The 20937-nt window shown below is 38.2% G+C and overlaps 1 protein-coding gene across 3 annotated transcripts in view; it reads left to right on the top strand.

Moving 5' to 3' along the window:
• LOC130835332 (cGMP-specific 3',5'-cyclic phosphodiesterase-like) overlaps window positions 1-20937 on the top strand; it is a 50028-nt gene that overhangs the window by 16353 nt on the left and 12738 nt on the right. For 2 of the 3 annotated variants that reach the window (XR_009048869.1, XM_057706826.1), the window contains exon 1: window positions 13249-13892. Coding sequence is in view for 2 of the 3 variants with exons in the window: in XM_057706826.1 (XP_057562809.1) it covers window positions 13308-13892 (585 nt within the window). In the remaining variant the exon portion in view is untranslated. Of the gene's footprint in view, window positions 1-13248; window positions 13893-20937 lie in introns of those variants that run through there. The other variant, XM_057706827.1, reaches the window with a different exon arrangement.

The following is a 20937-nucleotide window of genomic DNA, read 5'->3' as shown; positions in this document are numbered from 1 at the left end:
TTCAATAGATGCAGAAAAAGCTTTTGACAAAGTTCAACATCCATTTATGATAAAAGCTCTCCAGAAAATGGGCATAGAAGGAAATTACCTCAACATCATAAAAGCCATATATGACAAACCAAAAGCCAACATTGTTCTCAATGGAGAAAAACTGGAAGAATTCCCTCTAAGAACAGGAACAAGACAAGGGTGTCCACTCTCACCACTGTTATTCAACAAAGTTTTGGAAGTGTTAGCCACAGCAATCAGAGAAGAAAAAGAAATTAAAGGAATCCAAATTGGAAAAGAAGAAGTAAAATTATCACTCTTTGCAGATGACATGATACTATATATAGAAAACCCTAAAGACTCTACCAGAAAACTGCTAGCACTCATTGATGAGTTTAGTAAAGTAGCAGGATACAAAATTAATGCACAGAAATCTCTTGCATTCCTATACACTAACAACGGAAGAGCAGAAAGAGAAATTAAGGAAACTCTCCCATTCACCATTGCAACCAAAAGAATAAAATACCTAGGAATAAACCTGCCTAAGGAGGCAAAAGATCTGTATGCAGAAAACTTTAAGACATTGATGAAAGAAATCAAAGATGACATAAACAGATGGAGGGATATACCATGTTCCTGGATTGGAAGAATCAACATCGTGAAAATGACTGTACTACCCAAAGCAATTTACAGATTTAATGCAATCCCGATCAGATTACCAATGGCATTTTTCACAGAACTAGAGCAAGAAATCTTACGATTTGTATGGAAACGCAAAAGACCCCGAATAGCCAAAGCAATCTTGAGAAGGAAAAATGGAGTTGGTGGAATCAGGCTTCCTGACTTCAAACTATACTACAAGGCCATAGTGATCAAGACAGTATGGTACTGGCACAAAAATAGAAAGGAAGATCAATGGAACAGAATAGAGAACTCAGAAGTAAGCCCAAACACATATGGGCACCTTATCTTTGACAAAGGAGGCACGAGTATACAATGGAAAAAAGACAGCCTCTTCAATAAGTGGTGCTGGGAAAATTGGACAGCAACATGGAAAAGAATGACATTAGAACACTTCCTAACACCATACACAAAAATAAACTCCAAATGGATTAAAGACCTACATATAAGGCCAGACACTATCAAACTCCTAGAGGAAAACATAGGCAGAACACTCTTTGACATACATCAAAGCAACATCCTTTTTGACCCACCTCCTAGAATCAGGGAAATAAAATCAAGAATAAACAAATGGGACCTCATGAAACTTAAAAGCTTTTGCACAGCAAAAGAAACCATAAACAAGACTAAAAGGCAACCCTCAGAATGGGAAAAAATAATTGCCTATGAAACAACGGACAAAGGATTAACCTCCAAAATATACAAGCAGCTCATGCAGCTTCATACCAAAAAAGCAAATAACCCAATCCACAAATGGGCAGAAGACCTAAATAGACATTTCTCCAAAGAAGACATACAGATGGCCAACAAACACATGAAAAGATGCTCAACATCACTCATCATCAGAGAAATGCAAGTCAAAGCCACAATGAGGTATCACCTCACACCCATCAGAATGGCCATCATCACAAAGTCTGGAAACCACAAATGTTGGAGAGGGTGTGGAGAAAAGGGAACTCTCCTGCACTGTTGTTGGGGCTGTAAGTTGGTACAGCCACTATGGAAAACCATTTGGAGGTTCCTTAAAAAACTACAAATAGAACTACCATATGATCCAGTCATCCCACTCCTGGGCATATACCCAAAGAAAACCATAATCCCAAAAGAAACTTGTACCATAATGTTTATTGCAGCACTCTTTACAATAGCCAGGACATGGAAGCAACCGAAATGCCCATCAACAAATGAATGGATCCAGAAGGTGTGGCATATATATACAATGGAATATTACTCAGCTATAAAAAGGGATGAGATGGAGCTATATGTAATGAGGTGGACAGAACTACAATCTGTCATACAGAGTGAAGTAAGTCAGAAAGAGAAAGACAAATATTGTATGCTAACTCACATATACGGAATCTAAAAATGGTACTGATGAACTCAGTGACAAGAACAGGGAAGCAGATACAGGGAATGGACTGGAGAACTCGAGGTATGGGAGGGGGCGGGGGGAGAAGGGGAAACTGAGAAGAAGCGGGAGAGTAGTACAGACATATATATACTACCAACTGTAAAATAGTCAGTGGGAAGTTGTTGTATAACAAAGGGAGTCCAACTCGAGGATGGAAGATGCCTTAGAGGACTGGGGCAGGGAGGGTGGGGGGGAATCGAGGGGGGGGCGTCAAGGAAGGGAGGGAATATGGGGATATGTGTATAAAAACAGTTGATTGAACCTGGTGTACCCCCAAAAAAAAATAAAATAAAATAATAAAAAAAAAAAAAAAAAAAGATACATGCACCCCAGTATTCATAGCAGCACTATTCACAATAGCCAAGACATGCAAACAACCTAAATGTCTATCAACAGATGAGTGGATAAAGAAGATGTGGTATATATACACAATGAAGTATTACTCAGCCATAAAAAGAATGAAATAATGCCATTTGCTGCAACATGCATGCAACTAGTGAAGCAAGTCAGAAAGAGAAAGACAAATACCATGTGATATCACTTATATGTGGAATCTAAAATATGACACAAATGAACCTGTCTATGAAACAGAAACAGACTCAGGGACCTAGAGAACAGACTGGTGATTGCCAAGGGGGAGGGGTTTGGAGGAGGGATGGAGTGGGAGGCTGAGATTAGCAGAGATGTAAGCTATTATATATAGGATGGATCAATAACAAGGTCCTACTGTGTATCACAGGAAGCTATGTTCAATTTCCTATGATAAACCATAATGGAAAAGAATATTAAAAAAGAATGTATAGGGCTTCCTAGGTGGCGCAGTGGTTAAGAATCCGCCTGCCAATGCAGGGGACAAGGGTTCGATCCCTGCTCCAGGAAGATCCCACATGCCGCGGAGTGACTAAGCCTGTGCGCCACAACTATTGAGCCTGTGGTCTAGAGCCCGTGAGCCACAACTATTGAGCCCATGTGCTGCAACTACTGAAGCCCACGCGCCTAGAGCCCGTGCTCCACAACAAGAGAAGCCACGGCAGCAATGAGGAGCCCCCGCAGCACAATGCGAAGGAGCCCCCACTCGCCGCAACCAAAGAAAGCCCATACACAGCAAAAAAAGACCCAACACAGCCAATTAAATAAATAAATTAAAAAAAAAAAGAATGTATATATGTACACCTGAATCATTTTGCTGTGCAGCAGAAATTAACACAACATTGTAAATCAACTATACTTTAATAAAAAATAAAAATAAATAGAAATAAAAATTTCAAAAAAAAAAAAAAATATGAGCACACAGGATGTGTAGGAATGAAACATGTAGCACTTTGTTTCTACCATGTGTGTAATTTTGATGAGATAACTCTTTGTTACAACCGTTGTAAAAAATGACAATTCACCTCCTGGGCTTTCTACCCCCAGAATTTCTTCGATGCTTTTTTCTTATCATTCACGAATGAATTTATTCTTTCCATTTCTCTGTGTATTACCAAAGATCCCAAATGCCCGACACTGGAAATGTCAAGCTCAGCCTTTTCCTGCAGCAGCTGCTAGAACCTGGCCGCCTGGCCTTTTGAGTGCATGAACTCATTTAGTTTTGTAGGGTGCTCCAGCCACAATGAACATTGTCTTGAAGGATGCAGTGCCGTTGGGGCTTTACAGAAGCCTCCTGAAATCAAAATATGTTAAACGTTATTCCTCATGACACTGATTTTTGTATTAAATCATCATTGCACGGGTGGGACTCTTGAGCTGCAAGCGTCTTCAGTAAAGTAGAATACTAAGATAGAAGACTTCTGATTGGATTCATTGTTTTAAGAGATTGGGGGTTTAAAATCCAAGTCACATTTGTGATAACTCATGGCACGTTTTGATCAGCTTCCAGTGGCTTTATTTCCGGCTCTCTAATTAATTTCAATCTTTTGGGTTCTTTACTTGCTCAGGAAGGGAAAGGATCCTTTCGTGAGCCCTGAGCAGCATCTCTGGTACCTGTAAGTTTGAAAGCACAGATGGTATTCACATTCATGTTACCTGAGTGAAGTAACTCCCAACATTGATTTTGGCACCCTCCAGGGTTTCTCCAGTTATTTTAAGACATATTGTAGAAGTTTAAAAACAAAACTACATCGAATTTACCCATTTTAAAAAGGTGTATAATGCAACTCATTTATGAGGTGAGAAATTTTGTGTGTAATAAAATGTGGAAGGAAATAACTGACTGGAGAATAAGAAAACAGATTTCGGTGAGGAGAGAAGGAATGACTTAGATGGGGTGTTAAACATCGGGATCTTGTCATCGATGATAAATTCTTGGCGTTAATTTTTATTGCATTTCCCTTGGCTGTGGGTTTTTTTCAAGGGTCCAAGACCTGTTGTCTTTCATTAACCAGGGCCTGTTGTCTTTCATTAACAGCCTTGTAAAAGTTAAATCAACTCAAAGACTTCAAGAGGTCTGTTCTGCTTTCGATTGCAGGGCAGTTAGCAAGGACTTGCTGATACCTGAAAGTAGAGTCACTAAGTTATTAGTGCTTGTAGGAGAGGGTAGAATACCTTTGTGGAACGTGCATCCATTTTGTTCTTTTCGTTCAAATGGCGAGGATGTAACTTATGTAGAGTTATGATGTAACTCTTCTTTTTAGAGGGAGAACTCAGTGGGATTCTATAATGAGTGACAATCTGCAGTATCTGCTTTGGACAAGTACTCTGGATGCTCAGGGTGCAGGTAGTCAGCCTGTTTCCAAACCCTCTTAGGCCCACTCAGCCTGTGGGCCTGTACCACCAGGAATACAACCTTTTTCTCCCTCACTTTCTCTGATTCTCTTGGCTGGACTTTAGGAGGGAGTGAACAGCCATGGCTCCTTACCCCAGCCCTACGTCTCCACTGGAATGAATCCTAAGGGTCTAGGAGATAGCAACATCTTCAATATATGGAAGAGATTTTGAAATGCTTCCACGTGCGTTTTCTAACTTGACTCGCACACCAACCCTGTGTGGTGAGTGAAGGAGGAAGAAGTCTTTTGCCTGTTTAAAAATGAGGAAGCTGAGGGGCAAAGGGAGATGACAAGAGTTGACCAACCTAATCATCATCACCTACTGGCCCATTCATCATGTAAGCAGGCTTCATGACCTGTTCATATGGCTGACCGTGTGTACAATGAAGAACTTGTACTCTGGAGAAAATGAACTCCAGAGAAGTTGTGATTGGTTCAGCCTCACGTCTGTGTATTCTTATAGTTGGAACTAGAGTTCTCTCCTGATGGCCAGTTTGGTATTCTTGACTTCATACTCTGCTGAAGAAAGTCAGCACCTTGCGCTTCATGAAGAAGTTAGAATAGGCAGTATTTCCCCTATTATACAGAGGATGAAATCGAAACTCAGAAGAAGAAAATTGTTTGCCACTGGTCACAAATCCCATTGGTAGCAAAAGCTAAGATACAGATTGGAATTTAGGATTTATGGCTGAAAAACACAGCTTCCCGGGGTGTGGTTGTAAGTCCCAAGAGTTTTTAGCACTTAGTCAGCCTCCCTTTTATAAGTAGATTGCAGTTTGTTTTTTCTCTATTAAATATATGGTATAGTTTGGACAGTAAAATGAAAAAGCTTGATTTAAGGAAGACTTTTATGCCACAAATTATTAATCCAAGAGCTTTCAAAAGGTTCAGTTATCTTACACAGGATCCTTTGTGCTCTTTCAATGATAAAATTAGTATTAGTGATTTGATAGCCTGGAGCTCATTAGCATGCTGCATAGAACCTGCTTTTTTCTTTGTTGTCTACCTGCCAACAGTGTCACTTGGGAAAAATAGAATATCGAGTGACTAGTGTGGCCAGCTAAAATATAGGACACCCAGTAAAATTTGAATTTTAGATACTGCTGATATTAAAAAATTATTCATTGTTTACCTGAAACTGAGTTTTAACTGGATATCCAGGATTTTTATTTGCTAAATCTAGCAGCCCTGAGAATTATTCTTCTCTTGAACACATTTATTATATATTCTTTTCAGTGAATCATTTTCGGTTTGTAAAACATTTTATGCTTTCAGAGAAACATAGGCATGGGATTCAGTCAGATTTTTTTTCAGGACACTATCCTTAAGAATCTTTGTTCTCTGAATCCCTTGAGGCAGTGTTTTTACCTCAGTGGTTAAGTGTGCTGTCCTTTTATGATCTGGATGGAAAGAATTTAGTTAGAGGATGTGTATTATAGGTGATTTTATTTTCTCTATGCCTTGTGTGTTTAAATTTGATCTTTGACTCTTTCAGATGCAGCTAGACATTATGAAGTGTCTTCGTGACAAACATTGATGTTCTGGGAACTTTTAGGTTCTTGTAGGCCGTAAGACTTGGATTAGGAGACCCAGATTTGATTCCAGGTTTTGTTACCAGCTTGCAGAATGTGTTTGGTTCAGCCATTTAATTTAGCTTCATAATTTAGAAACTGGGATTGTGCATGCCTGCTTCACGAGGTTTAAATAAAATGGTGCTTTTTTTTCCCTTCCAATATCACTAATGTAAATACTTTTCAAAATCTCAGAGACTCAAGGAAGAGAAAGAAGGGAAAACAGAGATCCTATCTCAGGCCAAAGAAGTGATTTGCCCCATCAGAGCTACCAGCCAGGTTTTTTGAATCCCATCTGGTATATTACCCTCATATCTGACATGTTCATCTTTCCATCTTTTTTCATTCATATGCAGTTACATATAACTTCATATGACAGCAAATTCAGTGTGTGTGTAAATTAGCTGCTGGACACAATATAAGCTTCAGTTTGGGGAGGAGAGGTCTGGGCTTGCTCACTCCTGTATCCCTAGTGCCTGACACACTCAAGGACCTTCATGAGAATAATTTATTCTAGAAAAAAAAGGACACAAAAGTGAATCCAATTAACACGGAAAAATATCAGTGAAAAGGCTTTGATTGGAACTTTATCTTGAAAAATGGAACCATGGGTTATAAGAGTAAATTTACCTTATTTTAGATTTAAGAATATTTAGATTATAATGAAAACTCCAAGCTATTAAAATAAACAATTTTCTGGCAAGGCTGTATCGTAAACACAAGTATCTTTACTTCTTATTTGGCATTCGCAGCAGGATCCTAAAGAGAGTCTTTTTTTCCTCAAATATAGCTTTTTAAAATTAATATTTGACGTTTTTCCAGCAGCCTTTCTTAATCTAGAATGCAGTTATTTGAATAGAATTCTCTTTTCACGTGTTTGTTATATCATGATCCTTGTTAATTTTTTCCAGTTGTTAGCTGTTTTTTAATTGGACTTAACCCTTAATTATCAGTGGCTTTATGTAATATTAGAATAGTTCTCCAATATCACCTTGGTTTCCTTCTAGAAATTCTATATCTTACATAAGAGTGTAAAATTGCAGTCTGCAGGTGATTTGTATTTGCAGAGATTAAAGTATTAAAAAACAATCAACAGGAGATGATAGATATTAGTCTTAGGAAGGAAGGCCCACTTCATACAGCCACGTAGGTCATGCACTGCAAAACCTCAAGGGATGCCTAAAGAGAGAGAGGTGGGAGAGAGGATTTAATTTCATTTATGCTTGGTTTATAAGTGATTGTTTTGATGTTATGATAACATATGTTTTCCTACGCAGGGACATATCTACAGGGACTCAGATGATCAATAATGTGGTCGTGAGAAAACCCTTCCCTCCATGACTGGTAGTTAATAAAAATTGTTGATTGAGTCACTGAATATACCAGATCTATTTTTCCTGTGTCATTTAATACTGAGTTCATCTCTCCAAGAAAATATCTAGAAGTAAAACACTTGTGACACAATTAAATATAATACAAAACACCTAACAAAGAATTTCTGGACACTGGCTTAGTTTAAGACATATATTAGGCCCTATAGGATATCCTATAGGGTAAATTAGCCATGGTCAGTTATGAGACTCACATCCAAAGGAAGATGAACATTAATAGCTAAAACACAATGTTGATTTTCTGTAACAAATATACCAGCATTCAGATTTTCAAAGGACTATTGTCCCTTTTAATGCAGTTAATTTAGGAGGCTTCATTTATTTATTCATTCACACAAATAGTTATCAAGGACTTAGTATGTGCAAGGCATTTTCTAAGTACAGACATGCAGCCGTGAACAAGACAGACAGACAAGTATGACATTTACATCTCCTCGGAGGAGGCAGACAATAAACCAACAGATTGATAAACAAGAAAAATAGACGATAGTAAGAATTCAGATAGCGTGGGGGGAGAACATAGTGTGTCGAGGCCACTTGAGGTGGAGTGATCAGGGAAGACCTGTCTGCGCAGGGGATAAGGAGCTGCGATCAGCCGGGTGCAGGTGAGTAGAGTGGTCCAGACTGGGGGCAGTTAGAGTTTGATGTGATGAGGAGTATCGAGGGGCCGGCATGGGCGAGAGGGACTATGGTAGGGGATAGAAAGAGTTTGAGTTTAAGTCTCAATTCAGTGAGAAGCCAAGTAGGGTAGTTAAGATGTTAAGGTTTTCTTTGTTCAAAGATGACTCTGGCTGCTGTGTGGAGAATGGATTGAAGGGAGGCTGGTATATCAGAGAGACCAGTTAAGGGGCTGTGGCCACAGTCCCAGGTGAGAGGTGGTGGGCTTGGATCAGGGAGGTAGTACAGGAGATAGAAATGAACAGACTAGAATATAGGGTTTTGAAAGTCACGTAGACAAGACTTGGCTGCTGGATTGGACGTGTGAGTTGAAAGAAACAGAAATTCAGAGTAACTCCTAGATGTTTGGTTGAGTAGCTAGGGAGATCATGGTGCTACTTATTAATATGAAGAAAACTGTTAAGGAGTGAGGTTGAAGCAAGACGAAGGATGGGCCATTAGGAATTCTGATTTCACAATTTTAAGGTGTCTGTTTAGATGTTCACATGGAGTTGTCAAGTAGGTGGTTTGATTAAAAAATTTAAAAGTTGATCACCATTTTTCAATGAGAGGATAAGAAATAAGTTGAGGCTGTGTTTCAGGTTTGTAGCTGAAATAGTTAAAATGCCTGTTTTTGTATGCATTTGAGAATTTGTTACATGTACACACTTTTAAATCACATGAGATGTTAAGTTAAATGTATTGCTTTTTTCTGTCTTACATTTTATGAAACAGCTTATTCAAATGCTTCCTTTGCAATTTTCACATACATGTCTGACATCAGTGTCTTTGGCACTACTGCTGTGATTCTGGAGGTAATGCAAGCATTTCCCAAAGTATGTCCTCCTCATTTCTGTCGAAGTTTTTGAGATACAGCATTATTTTATTATCAGCGTATGTTCTCATCGCTGGAAATTTTGTCCCAAGCCTTGTCATGAATTTATAAAACATTAGGCAATTATATTTTAAAAGATTCTGTGCTGTAGGTATACACCGGGGATCTGTACAGTATACTTACTACATTGCTTTTCTAAAAATAAATTTATTTATTTATTTATTATTTATTTATTTATTGGCTGCGTTAGGTCTTCATTGCTACGTGCGGGCTTTCTCTAGTTGCGGAAAGCAGAGGCTACTCTTCGTTGTGGTGCTTGGGCTTTTCAGTACAGTGGCTTCTCTTGTTGCAGAGCATGGGCTCTAGGTGCATGGGCTTCAGTAGTTGTGGTGCACAGGCTTAGTTGCTCCATGGCATGTGGGATCTTCCCAGACCAGGAATTGAACCCATCTGTGTTCCCTGCACTAGCAGGCGGATTCTTTTTTTTTTTTTTTTTTTTTTTAATTTTTTTAATTATCTTTGTGTCATTTTTTAAAATTTAAGCTCTTTTTTGGAATATAATTGCTTTACAGTGCTGTGCCAATTTTTAAGGTACACCAAAATGAATCAGCTGTATTTATACACATATCCCCACCCTCCCGTGACTCCCTCCCACCCTCCGTATCCCGGCCCTCTAAGTCATCACCCATCATCGAGTTTGTCTCCTTACGTTATGCAGGAACTTCTCATGAGCTATATATTTTACATTTGGTTGTGTATATATTTCAAAGCTACTCTCTCACTTCATCCCAGCTTCCCCATTCCTTCCCCCTCCCCCAACCCTGTGTGCTCAAGTCCATACTCTACATCTGCATCTTTATTCTTTCCCTGTCACTGGGTTCATCAGTACCATTTTTTTTTTTTTTTTTTTTTAGATTCCATATATATGAGTTAGCATACAGTATTTGTTTTTCTCTTTCTGGCTTACTTCGCTCTGCATGACCGACTCTAGGTCTATCCACCTCATTACAAATAACTCAATTTCATTCTTTTTTATGGCTGAGTAATATTCCCTTGTATATATGTGCCACAACTTCTTTATTCATCTGTTGATGGGCATTTAGGTTGCTTCCACGTCCTGGCTGTTGTAAGCAGTGCTGCAATGAACATTATGGTACATGTTTCTTTTGGGATTATGGTTTGCTTTGGGTACATGCCTAGTATTGGAATTGCTGGGTCATATGTTAGTTCCATTTTTAGTTTTTTAAGGAACCTCCAAACTGTTTTCCATCGTGGCTGTACCCCAACTTACATTCCCACCAGCAGTGCAGGAGAGTTCCCTTTTCTCCACACCCTCTCCAGCATTTATTGTTTTTAGTTGTTTTGATGATGGCCATTCTGATTGGTGTGAGGTGATACCTCATTGTGGCTTTGACTTGCATTTCTCTAATGAGTAGTGATGTTGAGCATCTTTTCATGTGTTTGTTGGCCATCTGCAGGTCTTCTTTGGAGAAATGTCTATTTAGGTCTTCTGCCCATTTGTGGATTGGGTTATTTGCTTTTTTGATATTAAGCTGCATGAGCTGCTTGTATATTTTGAAGATTAATCCTTTGTCCGTTGCTTCATTGGCAAATATTTTCTCCCATTCTGAGGGTTGTCTTCTAGTCCTGTTTATGGTTTCTTTCGCTGTGCAATGGTGGGCAGATTCTTAACCACTGCACCACCAGGAAGCCCTATATTGCTTTTTTAAAAACTAATTATTATTATTATTATTATTATTATTATTACTATTTTTGCCCATGCTGCGTCACATGCAGGATCTTAGTTCCCCAATCAGGGATCAAACCTGTGCCCCCTGCACTTGAGGGCATGCAGTCTTAACCGCTGGACCACGGGCGAAGTCCCTACATTGCTTTTTAAAGAGAACTTTAAAATTTATAACTGTATCTAACACTTGGAATTATGGGGTAATCCTGATCATATCTGTGTTATCTTTTTTTTGACCCATTTCATTCTAGACTGGTGTCATTTCAGGGTAGTACAGTATTTACCAAACAATAGTTGCTGTTCAAAATAAAATAATTAAGGGAACATTCTATAAGTGAAAGACTTAGTAGAGACTCAGAAAAAAGGCTAACTCTTCTTTCTCCCTTCTGGATCTTCTTTTTTCACTTAATAAATTGTGATAACTATTCACATCAGTACCTATGACCATTTTTAAATGTCTGCCTAGTGTTCCCTTTATAAATGTGCCATGATGTGTTTTTTTTTTTTTTTTTTTTTTGGCACACGGGCTTAGTTGCTCCATGGCATGTGGGATCTTCCTGGAGCTTGGATCGAACCCGTGACCTCTGCATTGTCAGGCGGATTCTTAACCACTGCGCCACCTAGGAAGTCCGCCCTGATGTGTTTTTGCCAGGCTTCTGTTTGTGGTATTAGGTTGCTTCTTATCTTCGCTATAACAAAAAGTACCACAGTAAATAAATACCCTGGTACTTCCTTTCCCACATGCGTAAAATCTGTGGAACAAAGGATAAATGCATTTTAAAACTTGCTAGCTATTGCCTACTTGCCCTCTGAAGAGGTGTTATCAATTTCTATTGCATTCAGAAGGATTAGAGAGTGCCTGTTTCCCTGCACTCTCCAAAATGATACACTGTCAAACTTTTTTATCCTGGCTCCTTGGTGAAGATAATCAGTAAGTCATTGTCAAGTGGAGATTGCATTGCTTTTATAGGCCAGTTCTTTTAAGTATCCTCAGTGGTAGCAAGTTTCTGTCTCTTGAAAGTGAATTTGAGTTTCAGAAAAAGTCAAGTCTAATGCATAAGATATACATTAAGTTAGCTTTTACTCTAGGTTTTTGTGGTTTTACTTGCTTGTTTTGAGAGGAAGGCTTACTGAAAAACAAGATCTAACTTTAAGATAAAACAAATATTCTTTCTACTCAATACTCTGTAATGGCTTACATGGGAAAAGAATCAAAAAAAGAGTGGATATATGTATAACTGATTCACTTTGCTGTACAGCGGAAACTCCCACAACATTGTAAATCAACTGTACTCCAAAAAAATTAATTTAAAAAACTAATATTCTTATGTGGCTCTTGAAAATTTTTAGAAGTTAGTTTCAAAAGAAGAGTTCCAAAAATGTCTAAAGTAATGGCACCATCCGTTGGCATGAGAATGCAGCTTCCCAAGAGGAATTATTTGACCTGAACAACAATCATTTGGATGTGTATGATCTGGCATATTTGTTTAAAAAAATCACCCACTGTGAAGGCTTTAGCCCAAATGGGTTCTTTTCATGGGATGGCACATTAATAACATAAATAACTTAAGTTTTCTTGGACTGAATTTTCTATATGTTATTACCTACCTTTTTTGTTTTCTCCTTTATACAAGGAGTAGATACTCTAGAAGAAGAGATCATCTTTACCATTAATTGAACAAATCTTATTAGGATGATTTTAATGGAAATCTATAATCTTTCTACCACATACCAGATCAAATGGTTTATATTTTCCATTTCCCTTTCTAAATCTAATCTATATGTAGCGATATAGATTAAAACAACTATCTACAATTAAGCATATTAGCTAGCCAATTTTATATAAATTTTTAAAATTTTTTAAATATTTAACTTCAGAAAAAGTTGTATGTTTTAAATAGCAGATAAATTTCCATATTTATATTTTCCTAAGACTCTTGTCAAATTTAGTGTCTTTTACTTTAACACAAACTGATTTGAGAGGAGCAGACTTGACAATGTGTTATAAATCAGATATCTGAAAATACACGTTATAGGAGTTAGGCTTTATTAAAATGTTCACTGAAGCAATTGTCCTCTAGAGTTTTTCAAAATAAAACTGTCTTAAATAAACCATCTTGTTTTTATTTTCTATGACAAATCAATCATTACCACATCAGTTTACCATGAGCAGCTTTTTAGAAGCTTTCGGGGGTAGCAATATTTAAGAAGGGGTATTCCTCCAACATTTACTGTGTCTACATGTTCTTTTCTGCAGAGAAATGGTCAATGCATGGTTTGCTGAGAGAGTTCACACCATCCCTGTGTGCAAGGAAGGCGTCAGAGGCCACACGGAAGCTTGCTCTTGCCCCTCGCAGCAGAGTCCCCGTGCAGAGAGCAGCGTCCCTGGAACACCAACCAGGAAAATCTCCGCCTCCGAATTTGATCTGCCTCTTAGACCCATTGTCGTCAAGGATTCTGAGGGAACTGTGAGCTTCCTCTCTGACTCAGAAAAGAAGGAACAGATGCCTCTAACCCCCCCAAGGTTTGATAGTGATGAAGGGGACCAGTGCTCAAGACTCTTGGAATTAGTGAAAGATATTTCTAGTCACTTGGATGTCACAGCCTTATGTCACAAAATTTTCTTGCACATCCATGGACTCATCTCCGCTGACCGCTATTCCCTGTTCCTTGTCTGTGAGGACAGCTCCAACGACAAGTTTCTTATCAGCCGCCTCTTTGATGTTGCAGAAGGTTCAACACTGGAAGAAGCTTCAAATAACTGTATCCGCTTAGAGTGGAACAAAGGCATCGTGGGACATGTGGCTGCTCTTGGTGAGCCCTTGAACATCAAAGATGCATATGAGGTAAATAAGAAACAGAGGCGGGGTGGGAGGTGGAGCGTGGGTGGGGCCTTGGACAACTACTGTGAATTGTGGGGATATTTGAAACTGAGATGTAAAAATGTGCATACTTGTTAAAAATGGGACTGTCTGGTAAGGACCTCCCCATCTGTTAAATGCCAGAGTTTCTTCACTGGGGGCTGAATCAAGGATAGAGGCCTGAGGGAAATATTGTCTTGTTTTCCTGCTTAATGATAATTTAACATAGCTCATCTCACAGTTGTATTCTTTCATCTTTTTACCTGATCACTATACATATCCCCTATCTATGTTATCTCCACGTGAACTTCTGGGGACTTTACTAAGATTCTAAAATGATAGGTCCAAAAAGTGTCAGAAAACCAAACCCATAGTCTTTTTAAATTCATTCATTCAATTCATCATATTCATTCATTTGAAGTCCCTTTGACACCAAAGTCTGAGTTTCTTTCTTTCCACTCTTTCATTTCATTAAACAAATAAATGTGTGGATAGCTCTAGAAAATGGACATTTTGCCCTACAATATTTCAATGGAAAGATTTGATATTTCTTCCACTTTTGCTTCCATTATGAACAGATCTTTATTATGAACTTAAAGTTTACACTGTATGATTTTTCAAATTTCCCATTTAAAATGATTCTTTTATTAATTGAATTAGAGGTTTTAAACAAATCATCTTAATTGAATGACACTTAGTATGTTTATGAATTATGTTCTGGCATCATGATAGAACAATTATGCTAGTTACTTATCATGTGGTACACTTTGAAGATTCCATAATAATACCAGCTTGAGGCTCCTCTGTGTCATTTGAGGGGTCATAGATGTTTTATTCATTCCTGTACTCCTGATGCCTAATACAGTGCCTGGAACATAGATAAGTGTTAATAAATATTGATTGGGAGAAAATTATAGTAGATGAGATAAACAAGTCGACTAGATAGCAGGTCATAATTGATCCAGGGAAAATGTGTTAGGTTCAGGGAAGCAGGAGATCACATATAATTGGGGAGATGGAGAGAGGTTTCTTTGAGGAAGCAGTGATTGATATGGACCCTGGAAGATGGATAAGATTTCAGTAGATTGAGTCGTGTGCATATTGAGATCCAGTTGCAAAAAGAAGTTTGAGGAAGAAACAGGAAGTTGGACCATGTGGTGCTTGTAAGGAAATGTGTGGGTGATAGTATAGACGTTGAGGAGCTACTGGAGATTACTGGGGTCTTAAATGCCAAGCTGAGGAGTATTTATTTGATTCAGAGCCATGAGGACTAATTAAAGATGGTTTGAAAGGGGGACTGGCATGATTCAGACTGTGCTTTAGAAAGATGAATATTATGGTGGCCATAAAATGAATTAGAGGGAAAAATACTGGAAACTGGGAGGACAGGTTAAATAGTCTGAGGGAGTAAGCACCTGAACCAGAGCACTGGCCTTTGAGACCAAAAGGAGGGACTGGATTAAAGATGAAGAAGCTGAATCTGCTAGACTTGGCAGCTAACAGGAGGTGGAAGTGAGGAGAAAAGAGGAGTTGGAGAAGACTCAGGTTTTGAAGTTGGGTGAATAAGTAATAGTAACTGGTGAGAAATACTGAGGGCAGGTATCTGGGGAAAGATGTGATAGTTCAGATTGGCTAAATCCTGAGATAGCTTTCAGAATCCACTCTATACCAGCAGTCTTTTCAATTTTGATTCTTCACGGAGCTATCTCCATGACCTCTTTGAGCTCTGTTAAGTAATGTCACAGCATAGCAGACTCCAAGAGGGGTATTAAGGACACAGCTGAAGGATCGCTGCCAAATTTGCAGAATTCCCGTCCTGTCTTAGGTGACAGCTGGGTTTCCGCTTTTCAGTGGCACTATAGTCCCAAGTACAGTAGGACCATAAATATGCTACAGCTTTGCTGAGAAAGCCTTCATCTGTTTGCATGGTCCTAAATTTCTCCAGCCCTGAGAATTTCTTCACTTATATGCACGTTATTTAATCTGTTTACCATCTTTAGAGTTTTGATGGTGTAATCTTTGTTTTGCAGTTAGTAATGATTTAATTCTTGTACTGCCATCTAAAATAGGCTCAGTGTCCTTGATCTGCAGTGACCCCAGACTGAAGCCTCTTAGTCTGTGGATTTCTCATGTTGCTGCTTCACCCTTGACACCCTTGATCTGTGTTTATAGAGGCCTTGCAGAAGTTATTCCCATCCCAGGAATTTCATTAGAAGTTGTGGGATTGATCTGGGCCATAATTTACATTGGTATTAACAGTGGAAATCAGTTGGCTAGTGGGTAATTCATCACTTAGCCCACTCATATTTTGAATAGTCAAAATACTGTCTCATAGCCTTTTATGAAAATAGTCAGAATATGAAAGTACGTTCTATGTTTTCTGAGTCCTACTTCTTTAAATACGTGTCTGTGAAAATGACACACTTCTTCAGCTTATGAGACCACAGAACACTTAAAAATTAATAATGTAGCAGTAGAAATCCAAGAAGTGGCCGTGAAACAAAGTAGTGCTCAGATTGAAGCTAAGAGTAAAAAAATAGTCTGCTAGATAGATTAATTGTAAGAAATGGTCAACTTTTGATTCGCTTTTTAAAACTTTGTAACAGAATGATATAAATGTAGGGATTCAACTATTTTATTATTAATAAAATAACACATTCATATGTTTAAAATAGAAGACAAGGTCCACAGTTTAGACCAGTGAGTTTCAATTAGACCACAAATACCAATGGTGTTCAGTCACACATCATCTCCTCCTTCATCAGCCCCATCATTCGTGCAGATTTCTTGAATGTGGCACAGGGTTTATTAATAATAAGATATTAACACATAATAATCAGAACAACTATATAAATGTGTTGGCATTATCCTCATATGTGAAAACTAGATATCATCCAATATCGAGATTGAATTGTGTATTAGTCAGTGTTCTTCAGAGAAACAGAACCAGTAGGATATCCAGAGATAAATAAGTGATTTATTGTAGGGATTAGCTCACTTGGATATGGAGGCCTAGAAGTTCCACAATCTGCCCACCATCTGCACAATCTGGAGAACCAGATAAATTGATGGTATAATCAACTGAAGGCCTAAGAATCAGGGAGGGGTCAATTGTGTAACTCTGGTTTGAGTCCAAAAGCTTTAGTTCCAAGAGCTCTGATGGATAGCAGGAGGGCAAGAGAAGATGGATGTCTTAGCTCCGAAAGCAAATTCGTCCTCCCTCTCCCTTTTTGTTCTGTTCAGGTACTCAAGGGATTGGGTGATGCCCACTGCGTTGATGAAGATCTTCTTTACTCATTCTCCTGATTCAAATGCTCATCTCTTCTGGAGACGTCCTTATAGACACACCTAGAAATTACATTTTATCAGCCACTTGGGTATCCCTTCGCCTAGTCAAGGTGACACAGAAAATTAACCATCACAAATTGCTTTGAACCCCTGGTTCCATGACCTGTGGAAGCCATAAGCCTCCCCAAGATTTCCTATGTCAAAGGATTTACATTGTCTAAACAACCCTTTTTCCTAAGTCAACTGGAATGCAAAACTTGTACTCTTCTCTTGTTTCCTGGAGACAGCCTCTCCATGGATACCATGATTTCTAGGGAGGAAACTTGGAAGGTCTTAGGGAAGGGTCACATTGCCACTCATGTGGCCTTCACCCACCCCTACTTTATTCCTCCCTTTTCAGTCCTTCTCCAGATAAACAAATCTTCACCAGCTCTCATCCTACAGGTCTCACTTGCTACTCAAGTGAATTTCTGATGAATGAAATTATTTCTAAAATGAATTTTCAGAGGAAAGAAAGAACAACAGCAACTGTTTTAATTTTGATGTCTTTAATTTATCAAAATTATTAATTGTGATAAATTTGATAAATTTGTCATGGCATAATTGTACTCCAGGAAACACAGTTCGGGAACTGCTCTATCTTTGTTCAATGTTCTAATAATCTTTAGGTATTCCACTTTGCGGAAGAAAACCGACATATAATTTGGCAAGTCTACTGTGTTATTTCCGTTTTCGTTTTCTTTTATCTTTTATTTTTATATTATTTCAACCTTACAGAAAGGTTGCAAGACCAGCATCACAAACTTGTGCATACCCTTTACGCAGATTCTCCAATTGTTTATATTTTGTGCCATTTGCTTTATTATTTTCTTTTTCTATATATAATGCATGTAAGTAATATATGCATATTATTTTTTTCTGAACCATTTGGAGACTTTTTTATGAGTATATATTTTCTAACAAGAATATTCTCTTACACAATTGTGATACATTAATCAAAATCTGGAAATTTTATGATACAGTACTCTTATCTGACATTCTGTAGTCAAATTTGGTCAGTTGTTCCATGATGTCCTTTATAGTTGTTTTTTCCCTCTGATCAAGGCTCTAATTCAGGATTGCATATTGCATATACTTGTTCTATCTCTTTAGTCTCCATTAAATCTGGAATAGTTTCTCAGTGTTTATCTTTCTTAACATGTATTTTGGAAGAATACAGGGCAGTTATCTTGTAGAATGTTTTCCTTGAATAGATACAAGTTAGGCACTTTTGGCAGGGATACCACAGATGTTGACCTTGAGACCTTGTTTGGTTTTACAAACAACAGTCAGTTCTTCACTTCTCCTGCACCCGCTTTGAGCTACATTCCAGCTCAATTCAGACACTAGCTACCTGGAGTGAGTGCAGACCCCACAGGTTAAGGACTCAGTGCCACAGTATTGTCCCCGCTTCAGATGCCAGCCATAAATAGGATCCCCACATCCATGTCTGGCTAGCTACAGATTCAGGAGTCCCCTGCTCAGATTTAATGATTTCTTAAAATGACTCAGAACACAGAAAGCACTATAATTAACATTACAGTTTTATTATAAAGGATACAATTCAGAAATAGCCAAACAGAAGAGATGCATAGGGCAAGGAACGAGGTGGGGGACACAAAACTTCCATGCCCTCTCGAGTGGGAGGAGGGGCAGTGCCTCACCATCCCAGCACACACATGCCGTCATAACCCAAATCTCTGACAAACGGGGCAAGAATATACAATGGATAAAAGACAGTCTCTTCAGTAAATGGCGCTGGGAAAACTGAACAGCCACATGTAAAAGAATGAAATTAGAACATTCTCTAACACCATACACAAAAATAAACTCAAAATGGATTAAAGACCTAAATGTAAGACCAGACACTATAAAACTCCTAGAGGAAAACAGAAAACACTATAAAACTCCTTAACATAAATCATAGCAATATCTTTCTGGATTCATTTCCTTATTCTTTATATATGTGTGCATGTGCTCAAGCCATGTTCCAAGCTCTTTACTCCTCTCTGTAGAATCTCTTATCTTTCTCTTCAAGCTGAAGAGCTTTCATTAACTCTTCTTTAGTACCTGTGTGGTGGTGACCAATTCTCTGATTTCGTTTATCTGAAAATGCCTTTATTTTGACTGTAATCCTAAAAGATATTTTCACTGCCTGGACAATTCTTAGTTAATAGTAGTTTCCTTTCAACACTTAAAATGTTCTCCCACGTTTTTCTGGTTTTAATTTTTCTTATGAGAAGTCAGCCAGCCTTCATTTTTCACCTTATGAGTTTCACAATATATGTCATTTTCACACTATGTGTGTATGTTTAAGGTTTTCACTAATGTTGGGAAATTTTTGGTCATGTGTTTAAATATTTTTTCTGCCCCATTCACTTCTCCAATTGAACTCCAATTGTATATATGTTAGACCATTTGATGTTGGACTCAGAGAACACTGAGGCTCTGTTAACTTTTTTATAGATTTTTTTTTTTGTCCTCTCAGTCCTTTTGACTAGATATTTTCTGTTGATCTATCTTCAGGTTCACTGACCCTTCTGTTGTTTCCAGTCTGTTGTTAAATCCATCAATGAACTTTTGTATTTTTCAGTTCTAGAATTTCCATTTGGCTTTTTTAAAATACTTCTTTCTTTCTACAGAGATGTCCATCTGTTCATTATTACCATATTTTCTATTCAGTCCTTAAACACACTTACAATAGCTGCTTTAAAGTCCCTGTTTGTTAATTCCAACCTCTGAATCATCTTGAGGTCATTTTCTATTGACTGCTTTTTTTCTTTACTGTGGGTTTCAATTTCCTATTTCTTCACACATGTTGTGATTTTTTTAAAATTTTTTTATTGTAGGTTGGATATTGTGAATGTTTTGTTGTGGGGCATTTGGATTATATCAACTTCCTTTAAAACAGGACTGACCTTTGTTGTTGTAGGCAGTGGAGTTCCTGGAAGAGGCTTTCTGTCTTGTCAGGTTTGGTATTATTATTTGTTAGGATGGATCTACTTTAGTTTTAAATTTAGTCTTAGGAAATGTTGTCTGAATCTAGGGTATGGTCCTTACTTCCAAGGAGTGGCCCTTCTGTGTCTCAACTGAATGCCTGAGGTGCCTAGTAAGGTATCTCCTCTGGTGGGTGGGACCCCAGTGTCTTCAGACATTGTTATAATTGGTATCACCACTTGCTTTCAGGCTTCAACAGGTAATTTTTGCTGCTTCTCTTAGAGTCTTGCCAAATACATGTCTGAAGTGACTAGCCACTCAATCTTCTGCCACTCCTTTACACTCCCTACCCCCACCCACAACACTGCCTCTCTTGTCAGGTACTTTGCCTTGCACATTCCAGCCACTTTAGAAGCCCTGAATTCAGTTCCATTTGGAACTATTACTCTGGATACCAATTGTCTTCTCCTCCTGGGGGAAAAGTGCCCCCAGGAAGAACCAGATTAATGCAAGTCAGTGGTGTGTATTCCCCTCTTCACTGTGTGTGTTTTAGTTATTGCATGTATGTGGTCTAATCTTATATTTTTCAGCTGGAGGGCAAGTCTGGTACTAGTTATTTTATTATGAGAGATGCGTATCTAAGCTTTGTGTTTTTTTTTACACTGTCATGTTCTCATAAACAGTGAAAGAAATAATCACAATAATAGTTGTGCTCTATTTTTCTTTTGATGGGGCTTAGAAGTTCTCTATGTGTTTACAACCCCTG

Source organism: Hippopotamus amphibius, chromosome 13 (genome assembly GCF_030028045.1).
Source record: "Hippopotamus amphibius kiboko isolate mHipAmp2 chromosome 13, mHipAmp2.hap2, whole genome shotgun sequence".
Classification (NCBI taxonomy): Eukaryota; Metazoa; Chordata; class Mammalia; order Artiodactyla; family Hippopotamidae; genus Hippopotamus; species Hippopotamus amphibius.
This window is presented reverse-complemented; position numbering and strand designations above follow the sequence as displayed.